This window comes from Dermacentor andersoni, chromosome 1 (assembly GCF_023375885.2).
Source record: "Dermacentor andersoni chromosome 1, qqDerAnde1_hic_scaffold, whole genome shotgun sequence".
Lineage (NCBI taxonomy): Eukaryota > Metazoa > Arthropoda > Arachnida > Ixodida > Ixodidae > Dermacentor > Dermacentor andersoni.
The window spans coordinates 240,083,503-240,095,932 of record NC_092814.1 but is presented as its reverse complement, the minus strand read 5'-3'; the positions used below and the strand labels follow the sequence as shown (position 1 = coordinate 240,095,932).

Here is a 12,430-nt window from a genome sequence, read left to right as displayed (position 1 = left end):
GCCACGTGTTTTGTAAAAAATGTGGTGCTCTGCAATGACTGTGCTATTTGCAATAAACTCGTATTAAGTTATCAGTGTTTTGTACTTTTTAGAATTTTTTTTTTACCTTATTGCTGATATGTTGCATTAACTTCCTCCCTTTAAAGTGCTATTACAATCGCAAATATGTGACTAATATGCGGGCTACACATTCAAGGTTGTTCCAACGTGCTATCCCCACGGTGATTCCTATGAACTGTACTTTAGGCAAGGCATAAGGGCGCCAACCTCGGTACAGTGTACTAGAATAATACACTGTAACCTCGGCAAGAGGTGGACGCAAAAACGCTCCTCGCTGTATCAGCTGCGCGGTCGGTGCTTGCAGTTTCTACGTGCAATGAGAGCAGTCAGACACTTCATTAAATTCTCTCGGCATCTACAATGCTGAAAAAAAATAATACTTGTCAGCATGAGAGCATTCAAGCGGAAAATTGGCAGTGGCTTAGCTCGGCTATGCCAGGATATACGCAGCGAAAGCTAAGGCATAGCATGGTTAGCCTTGGTTAATCTTGATTGCAAGTCCAGGTTAGTCTGATTGTCTAGCTATGTTGCGGCATTTAGCCAGTCATTCGGCGCGCTGATCATCTGTTTCCTGGGCGATTTGTTTCCTCTTCATCTCGTTCCGACGTCGATTCCAGGCCTCCTCCTGCTTATCAGAATTGTCGCCGTCCATACTGCCGCCTCAACTGTGGTTGCGGTGCATGCGAGCTCTCCTTTTCAATCCTCTGACATGTTATCAGGCATGTGACGCAGCAACGAGGAACGTGGTGTGACATCATGTGCCTCCTCGGAGCACGGCCACGGCGAAATCGCAAGTTCGCGGCCAGTAAAGCTTTCTCTTTAAAAACTAAGCATGACCAAATCATTTACCCGCATGGAGGTATGCAGACGCCGTGAGAAACTACGGCGGCCTAATGGCGCCCCTGCCAGCAACGCCGTACCGCGGCAGGAACGTGTTTTGGGGCCAGCCTCCAGAAGCCGGTCTTTACACCTCCTCATTCTAGCCACCCTAGTGCCGCATCAAACGGGCGATCAACAAACAAGATGGCGGCCATGACGTATTTCCAGTGCACTGATCGCTTCCGGCACTTAGTTGTTTTTATGAACAAAATTGGCAGCGCTCACACAAGTGTAATGTAGTGGTATTTTACGCAATTTTAGTACAAAACAATCGCATTTGAGCACATTTTGGAGCCCACTAGCCTTACGCAATATGCGGAGTTACGTTCGGGCAAATTTCGTTGATGTGGGATTGCAGTACAGCGCCATTTCGTTACCGAGAGGTACGAAATGCATTGAATCCTATGGGAGGTCGCCGGGGATATGAAAATGTTTCGTTGTCGCGAGAATTTCATTGTGGTATTTCGTTATCGCGGGTTCCGACTGTATTACGCAATGAATAGGTTGCACATGTTATATGGAGGTAACAATGTTTATAAACAATACACCGTGTTGTGTAGATTTTGTTTCTAGGTGTCAGCAAACAGCAGTAAATATAGTAGCTTAGGGTCTGAAGGTATTTAAAAACATAGACACAGTAGAAAGTTAAAAGAAGTAGCTTAATAATTTGTCATCACCCAGTTTCAAAGAGGATGCTCACATCATTGTCATAGTTATCACAACTGCATAGTCGCTTTGCACCAACATTCAAAGTGTGCATAACTTTATGTGAAGGTTGAAGCTCAAGGTAGAGCAGTACATGCCGTTGATCATAGTCTTGCAACATGTGCATCTTAATTTGACTTTGTACCAGTCAGACGAATAAACAGTAGATCATGTAGCAGCAGATAATGCCTAATATAAGATAGCATGTCGACTATCATAAGCAGCGCTCAGCTTTTTGGTAGAAGCTTCTAGGAAATATGCTTGGAAACGGGTGCTGGAGATCTTGGCAGTCACCTGCATTTGGCAACAGACTCATCTTCCTCATTTTTATCACGAGGCATTGAAAAAATATAGGAAAATGTCTACAACTTTGGAAAAACATTCATTCACAGTGCAGGAAATGCACAAAGGTGCCACGAAACTAAACCAGCAAATGTAGTATAAACGGATGCGTTGACAGCGGCAGAAAATCCAAGACTGGGAAACAGCACAGCGGATATTGGGGTGATAAAGAGGAAGCCAGTCATGGAACTATACTGAACACCAAAGAATGAAATGAAAAGAGAGAAGTTTTTTGATACTTCAAAGTTCTGCAGCACTGCTGTTCAAACCCATATGAGGGCATATGGTTCTCTGAACGTGGTGCTTTAGGAAAAAAATTTCCCATGACGACTACTCGTCTGTAGTGTCTAGAAATAGCGCAGAAACTATTGAGCATGTTCTGCTATAGTGTCAAAGTACCCGCATAGAGGTGAATAGTTGTGTAGTTACTCTGTCGAATGCCTTGAGGTTTAAAGAGCCAGTATACTAATGTAAAGATCCTAAATTAGTTTAGACTGATAAAATATATTCTTTCAAAGCTGTCTTCTTGTGAATTTAGCTGTAATAGGTTTGTTATTAGAATAGAAAGTGAAGGTTAAAGTTCTATCTTTTGTTAATATCACGCCGAAACTCCAGCGCTAACACATCAATGTGATGTCATGGATTCCAAAGTATCTTTTAGTATTTGCACCATTTAACTCAGTAAAAGGTCTTGAAACTTGGTAAGTCCAGTCCTTGGCTGCTTTAGAACACAATGTAGTCTGTCTTTGGCAATGAAGAAATTAACTACGCCCAAGCAGACTAGGTGAAAATCCATTATGTCATGCGGAGCTGTTGCGGGAACTCCACATCAATGTCACCACTCGTCTTTCATTTTGCATCCTTTATGGAGCAGCGTTCTGGCGCATATGCAGTTGAACTTCGATATATCGAACCCACATGTAATGAATTATTGTGTATTGTAAAATCCTCTTGAAGACTTTTGTATAACATTTTCATTTTATATGTTGAATCGCCTATATATCGAACCTTTTTGTGATCCCTTTCAGATTCGATATATCCAGGTTCAACTGTATTAGCGTTCCTGCTGAGCAGCAGTGTGCATACCACAGTGTGGTGAAGGGCAAGCTAAATTTATGTAATCCTTTCTTTGAGCACTTACCAACGCCGACGATTTTCCTTGAATCCCAGCTTGTGCAACATCGAGGTGTGACATCTGCAACAACGCCGCTGGCACGCTTATCATGCCAGCGTTCTGAGACGCCTTCAGTGCAATGCTAAACCTTGCTATTGCTTTCAGTGCTTCGCCTTCGGGTAAAACTCACAGTTCTTTAGCGCTTCCTTTTGCAGCTTTTAATTGTTTTGCGGAGCGTCTGTGTGGCTATTTAGCAGTGGCTAGATCAGGCCCTGGTAAAGTGCAATCAAAGTACTTAAAACCTGCAGCGATGTGCATTGATGTTCCCGATAATATGTTTCTGCATTGTGTAAAATACTGTGTGCAAAACTGTAGCCAGAACAGCAATGCATTTCACGACACGTGTTCAGTCTGTATTTCTTGAAACTGGTCCTAAGCACAAGGTTCCTACCAAATTGGTATGCTATAACCACCGGCTTGACTTACATTCTGCGGTTGGAACATTCTGCCTAACGAGTATGCTTAAAAAGGTAATTAGTAAAACTTTATTCATTATTAATACTAGTGCCATACTGCTTTTGATTTTCTCAATTGTAGATATTTATTAGAAAAAAGTGAATTAGCATGAATGGGTCGGCTCAGAATAAATTTTAACTGCTGTCAGTGACTCCTTGTGGATTTTTGCAATGTCCTTTTTTGCAAAGTTGTATCTTGCATCTTAAGATACACGATACTTCGTATGATGTATCAAAAATACAGATACTGAACATGTCTTGTTGAACGTATCATGATACAAATACGAGATAGCCAAAGAGCATCTTAAGATAGTAGCTAAGATAGATCTATCTTTGATACTACCCAGCCGTGTTATCTGGCAAAGGCCACTTTTAGGATTGCAACAATGAAAGCTTGGGCTCATAGAAATGCATGGGTGCCGGCCAGGACCTTTGTTCAGGATTGAACTAACCGAAAAATATAATTAACCTGAGTCAAATTAATGAAAGTCGACATTATAGGAACTGCAAAAATATCCTGGTTTTTTGTGCTCTTTGTTGTGCATTGTGAGACGGGCTGTCAGCAAATCTTATAGAAAACAACAACTCAACAGTAATTTATGGAGTTGTAGCTGCTATGTATTTTGGCACAGAGTCTGGGTAAATATGTAAGGTCTTCTCTTGCTTGAATTCACTTTGAAGAAGTTGTCCTAAGTGTATCATATATGCACCATGCAGTAAGGGATTAACATAACTTCCTTTGTACATTACGGAAAAATAGTCAACACTGATGCAATGCTGTGTTTTATTCAAACTTCTGTGTGCAATTTTTCACGTAGGACACAACTGGGTTAAGAAAAATGCGAAGCCGCGAGAAACCAAACGAATCACTAAGGTTCAGGCGAGGCGCAGAGAGGAGGCACTGCATCGCAGAAGCCAGCAGCATAGCCTTGGCTACGAAGCTGATGATGAGGACCGCTTGGAGGGAGCATCTTCCGAGTACCAACATGTGTCTCTTCAGGTTGGTTTTTGAACACTGCGTTTTGCCTTCAGAAACCAACACTCAGTCTCACAGCTTCTGCATCCGCATTCCTGAATCTGCTTTTTGTTCTTCTTGCATGCAGTAAAATTGAATGTGCATATCCTGAAGTGTTAGCTGAAGGTGGTTTACACTGCAACTCCTTAGGTGGCACTGCTGTGCATTTCACGTGTCAGACGTTTTTTTTAATGGATTTGGAATGTCTTGAAACTTGGCGGGCCTGGTAACGCCACGACTTATGGTAACTTCAGCTCTGAACGAACTTCAACTTGTAACACATAGTGAATATTCTCAACAGACACATAAACAAAATTCTTTGGTTGCAACAATTTTTACCAACACCAATTCCTGTATTTTTTTTTTGTTCTTTTCAAGCAAGACACAAACCCACACGGAAGTACAGAGGGTTCATTTGGTGGGAAGGGAAGAAAAATATACAGAAGGAAAGCAAAGGGTGGCATAGACGCAGTGAGTTAATTGTAGTCGAATACTACACTGTGCAAAGTGGAACATGGACTCTATGCCACATCAGTGTTCTCCCACGAGGTCTGTGCCAAAGAGGCATTAAAACATCCTGGAAGACAGCATGGCAGGATACCTAAAATGTTCTTGAGCACTAACACCAGGTGACAGCCATAAATTATTAAAAAAAAAAAAAACTATGATACGTTCAGGTTTCTTCTGTCCTTCACTTAAATGCAGTTTTCTCTATAGTTAAACAAATTTCTATAGTCCCATTAGTGTCGTATTTGTATGCCAGCTTGTAGAGTATCAGTTAAGTTACATTACATTGCTATAATGATTAAAAAATTTTGATGCTTTGCTCACCTTTACTACATACTTTGAGGGTATAACTATTGTGCTCCCTATGGTCACTATAATATGACTTTTTTGTTTAAGTGCAACAAATTTCGTTTAAAAGTGCTCAGAATTTGTCTAGTTGGAGTGAGCATTTCTGTATTTTGTATCTGTTTGAATAGTTTCAAATGAAATTTCTGAAGCACGATAGTACAAAATACCAATTTTACTTTTCAGAGTGAAGATTTGGTTATTGTGCTGCAGGTTGCTTATTTAAAAAACTCTGAATTGCTGCAGTTCTTTGTTGTGTTGGTCTCTTGCAGCTTTTGGACCTGATGCATACTTTGCACACAAGGGCAGCCTCAATATTGCAACCAGGGGACCTGGTTCCTGAACTTGTTTTATCCTCCACTGGTCTGCCAGTTTCAGGAGATCTAAGCAGGCTGGCAAGGGGCAGTCAGCACCCAACTCTTTGGAATTTGTGCTGGTGTCCACTGTTGCAAGGTGTGTCATCATTTCGTTTTCCTGTGTGTATTTTTGTGCACAAATTCCAAAATTTGGTGCCCAAGTTATGAATGAAAACATGCTTATGTGATTCAGAACATAGAAAAAATGTGTGAATATATTTCATGTCTAAATAGTTTATTTGTCTTTATGAGGGCAAATCAAACTATTTGCCCCTATTTTTTTAGCCAAATTACGGCTGTAAATGCGAAGTCAACATATCCATTCCCAGCAGTGGACCTTTCTTGGACCGGCCCGGCCTTATCTGCCCGTAGCTCCATGGCACGGCACTGCTGTCAGTTGTTGAAGATGGCGGTTGTATGACCGCCATCTTCTGGTTGTTCATATGCCATGGCATATGAGCAACGAAGTGTGATTAATTTTCTATGGAGCAAGGGACAAATGCCCATCAAAATCCACAGGGAAATCCAGCCCACGCGTGGGGAAAGGTGTCTCGCTTTGAGAAGTTAAGGTGGTGATGTTATGAGTTCGCAAATGGCTGTGAAGACTTGCATGACAATGAGCCTTTGGGGACACTGCGTGTGTCACTGACTGACGACAACATGGCACAGGAACGTCTAAAATTTAGTGCTGCTATGGAACTGATGGTCTGAACCAGTGTGGGGACTATGTGGAAAAATAGTTCAAGATACGTAGAATAGTATGCATATTTGTAATTGCCTCTATGTACCTTATTTTGGCAAATAAAAAATAGGGGCAAAGACTTTCTGATTCACCCTGGTATGTGCTTGTAGGTTTTTCATAGGTCTGTTTAATCTGTGAAATTTCCTGCAGCAGGTGCACTCAAGCTTGCGCTATTTGATCATCATCATAACTACAGACAATCTGCTCTTCTGTTCAGGCATTGCACGTCTGTGCTGCGATACCCGAAGAAACATCCGCACATCAGCACTGACCTACCTGCAGCGTGCTCTGCTGGTTCACGACCTTCAGGCGTTGTCAGCCGCAGAGTGGGAAGCTTGTTTCAACAAGGTCCGTCTTTACTCACAGTGGAATTGACATCGTAAAGTCCATGTGATATGATATTCTCAAAATGAAGAACTATTACTAATTAAGATTGAAGGTCAGCCCTTCTCCTTGCTAAGTGAAGAATAAAGTCAGATGACTTTTTTCTTTCTACTATAGCACACTAGGAAAAGATGTCAATTTAACTTGCAGGAACACATTTCTATGTGACATCTTTTCCTAGTGTGCTATAGTAGAAAGAAAAAAGTCATCTGACTTCATTCTTCACTTAGCAAGGAGAAGGGCTGACCTTCAATCTTAATTAGTAATAGTTCTTCATTTTGAGAAAATGTCAGTCATAATAGATTTTGTGGCATATCAAAGTGGAACTTAAGAATTGTTCTTTTGAATTAAAAAATGGGAAAGTGGAGGTTACCAGTTATGGTGATTTTGACTTTGTCTATGCAATTTTGAACGAACATTCAGAGAAGCATGAACAAAAGCATTAGTGTGCAACAAGTTGTGCTGTGGCTTTAACCCCTTAAGTGTGTTGGATGAGCTCCAACACACTGGCTAATTTTGCTTTGATCCTGGTTAATTTTGCTTTGGACGAGCACAGTTCATCAACGGCAATAGTCTTGTTTTCAAGGCGATTTGGACGAACTCAACATATCCACTTCATTTTTATTCTACTGCATAGACGGCTGCAGTGCTAGTGTTTGAAATCCATGATTATTTTGCTCTTTTTTGTTTTAGTACATGGACATCAGCACTTTATCAGTGCCTCAAAGGCCATGTTGATTCAGTCTTTGTGTTTTGGCAGCCATTTCGTTAACACTGGAGGGGCGTGTTTATTACAGTCTTTGTTTTCTATTACATAGATAGTAGCCTTTCTCAGCGCTCAAAGAATACGTTTCTGGAATCCCATGCTTTTTGCGCCTTTTGTCAGAGTTGAACGATGGCATCTGCTACTGACAGCTCGCACATGAGTCCTCCGTGCAAAAGAAAGCCACTGCTTGACTCTCACCTGCCTTACGAGTGCTAGAATGTACGAAAAGCTTTCTTTGGTGAAGGATTTTGCTTGAAACAGGGTAAAATAAAGCATTTTTTCTCATTTCTAGCTGTGCTGTTTGTGGCAATGACAAGTGCGTATATGTCTCATAGTGAAGAGATAAAATGAAGTTTCCACGCTTAAAACATGAAACAAATAGGTTGAAAAAGCTTTAGAAGGGTTTTCAATGGAGTTAAGATTTAAAATAAGCCATATAAAAAAAAAGCAAAATATGGTCATTTTTGGTCAAAATAGTAGAACACTTAAGGGGTTAAAAGCATGATCATGTCATGTCCATTGCTTATATATTTGTGTAAGCATGACTGCACAGTAGTAATAGTTGTGTTTTATGGAACACTAGTCAGTTGTTCCATAAAATTGAAGCATAACTTACTTTACACATTGTGCAGAAAATGTTCCTTACCTACTCTGTTCATATCTTGTTGTAGCAAAGTTCTGCGTTACATATGTGATTGTGATGTAAAAATGACAATGCAGAAAATATGTGTGTCTGTATTCAACATTAAGGACCTGCTAAACGTGTTTGCTGCTGTTTAAAAAAAGATCAGGTCTAATCAGGCATACTGATTGAACCGAGCATTGGGTGCTGCAATGTGGAGTACCTGCAATTTTGATGGCAGCCTTTTGGAATTACTAGTCGAGTAAAGTTCTAGTTAACCCCTGTGTTTCCATGTAGCATTTTCTCTCCTGGACAGTTTGGGTGGGTGCCATACAGAGTTTGTCCCTTCACTACTACAGCACTTACGAGCTAGGAAATAGGCTGATCTTGCTTGTTCTGTCAAACTCATTTCAGGCACCATATCACAGCATCGGTTGAGATGTAGTGCTTGCAACGTTGCTGCACGTACAATACGACACTTTTTTTCTTCATCCCATCAATGTTTGCTTTGTGCTGTACATGCTGTCTGCGAGATTTGTAGGTTTGTGAAGAAAATGTGCAAGAAAGAAAGAAAGTACAGCTAGGAGTAAAGGTCAACTAAAGGTGAAGGTGAAAGAAATTTTGTGCACAAGCTACAGCCTTCGTAATGACCCAATATCTAAGCTATAATTAATCATTTTGCATATATTATGTATTCGCCCCTCCTGCTTGGGCCTACTGTAGGCCTGCAGTATGTTCTAAATAAATAATAAATAAATAAATAATGGCAAGAAAGTAAAGGTAAAGGCCACATTGCGGAGGGCTCGCTAACTGGGTGTATCTTGCATTTCCTGCTTGCAAATGGATGGTACTGCAGACAGCATGCATTTACTGCTGCATGCAAGCTGTTTCTTATATTGTGAGGGAGCTTCTCAATATTGTTCAGAAGTTTCCAGGAGTTCTTTACATGGCACTTTAACTTCTCGTGGAGTGCCAGGGGTTCTTTTCAAGCTCATGTGGTAGTCTTTAAACATATAGAGGAGTAGGGTGCTCATGACAGCTATAGAGAGTAATTGATAACAGGGAATCAAAGAGTCACTCGAGTCTGGCAATTCCTTTTTATTTATTAGCTCCTTGACACATTGTGTAATTGCTCACAGAAGAAATGCATTTTATCTGGATATCCTTTATATTTGAATGCATTCTTTTAGTATTTTCTTCTGTTTTACACACTTTACCGCTAACTCCATAGACTGAAAAAACATTGACCATTTTGTTGGTTTTGAACCTTTACGTTATTGTGTTATGTTTCAAAATAGTGAAGTCGTCTTGAGCATGCAGTGTTGGCGTTTAATTTTCTTTACATATAACTAACAATGGTACTAGACATTGTAATAGACAACCATGTCTACCAGTGTAACAAAAGTTGGGGGAAAAAAGTGATGCAGACTTCACTGTTTTCTCCAGCTCTAAACACATTTACTTTGACTGCAGCACACGCTTGTAGAGAACGCTGTCGTCTTTAGAACAATGACTTCGTTGTGATGTATACAGCATTGACTTTGTCTGTTACAATTATTTCCTGCTGTGGCATTTGAAATAAATGTGCAGATGCCATCACTTCTCAGAGCCTGCAAATCACATAAGGCCCTGCACAGATTACTAAATGGGGAAGTTATGCGACAGCTTGGTGGTTAATGCATCTGGCTCGCAGTTGCTCACAGGGTTCAGAGTTTGATCTCCAGTAGTGTGAATGGGTAGGTTTTCTTTTTTCTTCGCTATATGGTGAGGGTGAAACTGAGGCCGAGAGAGTGATGACAGCACACGATGTCAATGCTGGCACGATGACGATGCTGTAGCAAAAATGATGGACGTATGGATACAGCAGACCAAGTTTTGAGCTGTTGTTGCAGTAAAAAACACGCTATTGCTACCTCTCAACAATGTTTAAGTAATCAACTTATCTTCCAGAGGCATTGGAGGCAAAGGAATTGTGGTTCTGTAAGCTGGCAGGTTAAAGCGTATTGTGTTTTTTGCAGTATGAAAATTCTCTTGTAATAACTATTTTTGGTTGACTGTTTGACAGTTACATTTTACTACAATTCTATGCTGCCTGCTAGAGTTCATGTATAGTGTTTTTTTTGGGGGGGAGAGGGGTATCACCATTTTTAGGTGCAGCGAACAACAAATCCTTATTCTTGTTGAAGCAAAATGCTCCATCTTTGCACCTGCCCACACACAGGCAGAAAATGGATGTGTACATGATTTTATGCTTTAATCTGGATACGTGTAAAATGGGGCAAAGTATGTGTGCATATTACTAGTACTGTATCTACAATCTTCTGTACATCTACTGCTTATGAGTTTCTTAAATGTGTGTTACTTCTTTCTAGGTTCTCTTTCCCCTCTTGTCCAAGCTGATGGAGAATGTAAGTCCTCATGACCCAGTTGGAATGGAAGAGACTAGGATGAGAGGTGCTACTCTTCTATGCAAAGTAAGTCCTAGAGTGCATGCATTTTTGTGCACAAGCTACAGCCTTCGTAATGACCCAATATCTAAGCTATAATTAATCATAGCTAGTCTTTCTTTATTAATTAGAAACATTGCTCTGCAGCATAAAACAGGCGGAGCATATTATATATACATACAGTCGACTTCCAGTAATTTGACCCTGATGGCACCGATGAAATTGATTGAACTACCCGGCAGGTCGAATTAAACAAGGCATAGAAAAAACTCCAAACACACCACTGATTTATTTACCAGAATTTTCCCAATTCTAACGTGCCCCCAAATCAAGTGGGCACCAATTTTATATATTCCCAAAGTAGAAAACTAAGGTAGAAATGAAATTAATGCTCCTAAAGAAAGTTGAAATCTAATGCACACCCGACTTCTTAGCAAGAAAAATATGTTATGAACAGTGGCGACCGGTTTCCTAAAGTCAGCTTCACTGAACAGTTTTTGTCGTCAGCTTTGCCGCAACACACTTGGTTTGCATAATACGAACTTCGCAAATGCGGTTTTGGCATTGTGTCCGTTTGCACTGCGCACAATGGCATCACTAAAAGGGGGGGGGGGGGGGGCAGGCCCTCGTAAGCATACTGACACGTGTACTTGTTTGTCTTTTAGCTTCACGTCCTCGCGTTGAAACTAGCTAAGGGCTCTGGCAGAGGGGTTGAGCACACTCCTCGGTTATTATGCGATGCTTTGCAACTGGTGTTTGTCGAATCCTCGATGATGTCGAAAAGCAGTCTTTGTATCGTCGGAGATTTCTGAGCTGTTGCTGCTTACTCACAGCGAGACTTGGATTTATGTCAGTCTGGTTTGGCAACTATGGTCGGCGAGGTAGATGCGGCAGAATCTGAGAGGACAAACGCACTGCTGGTTTCTACAATTTCCTCTGTCTGTGTGATCGTCGTGCCCTTGTTAGTGTGGTTCAACTCGTGGCTGAAGTTTCTCAGAATCACTTTCACTTTTCCCCCATGCAGTCGAGGGATCCCTCTTGGGACACAAATTTCACGATCGGGCAGCAGATTTTGATCACCCTCGATGATGCCTTCTACATCTGCGGGTGTTTCGGTGCAGACGGAAATATCAATGCTGGAGTGAGCTGGGATGCTCACTTGATCTAGCACGCTCAAGGCATGGTGACTACGAAAGCTCTCCGGCGGTATCGCTTGATATTCTGACAGCGTTATCGACTGCCACTTCAGGTCAATGATTGTGCCGTGTTGGTTCAGGAAGTCCATGCCGAGAATGACGTCTCGTGAACGTTGTTGGAGGATAACAAAAGTGACAGGGTAGGTCCGGTCATGAATGGTAATTCTTCCGTGCAGATTCCAGTTGGCGTTATTAGCTGTCCTCCAGCTGTCCGGATTTGAGGGCCGCCCCAAGCAGCCTTGACTTTCTGCAACTTGGCAGCGAATACTCCACTGATGACGGAGTAGTGGGCTCGTGTCTACAAGTGCGGTGACTTCATGGTCGTCGAGAAGCACGTCAAGGATGGTGGTTCTTTGTCTTCCGTTGCAGTTAGGACTTGGCATCATATCACGGCTGTGTCGCGTTGATCTGTGGCTGGTACGTGGCGTCGTGTCG

The 12,430-nt window shown here is 41.5% G+C and overlaps 1 protein-coding gene across 3 annotated transcripts in view; it reads left to right on the top strand.

The window, feature by feature from the left end:
• The window catches only part of garz (Sec7 domain-containing protein garz), a 115,895-nt gene that overhangs the window by 92,026 nt on the left and 11,439 nt on the right, over positions 1-12,430 (top strand). For all 3 annotated transcript variants that reach the window (XM_050196412.2, XM_050196414.2, XM_050196411.2), the window contains exons 27-30: positions 4,434-4,615; positions 5,755-5,935; positions 6,798-6,928; positions 10,725-10,826. In XM_050196412.2, the coding sequence (XP_050052369.1) occupies positions 4,434-4,615; positions 5,755-5,935; positions 6,798-6,928; positions 10,725-10,826 (596 nt within the window). The remainder of the gene's footprint in view (positions 1-4,433; positions 4,616-5,754; positions 5,936-6,797; positions 6,929-10,724; positions 10,827-12,430) is intronic.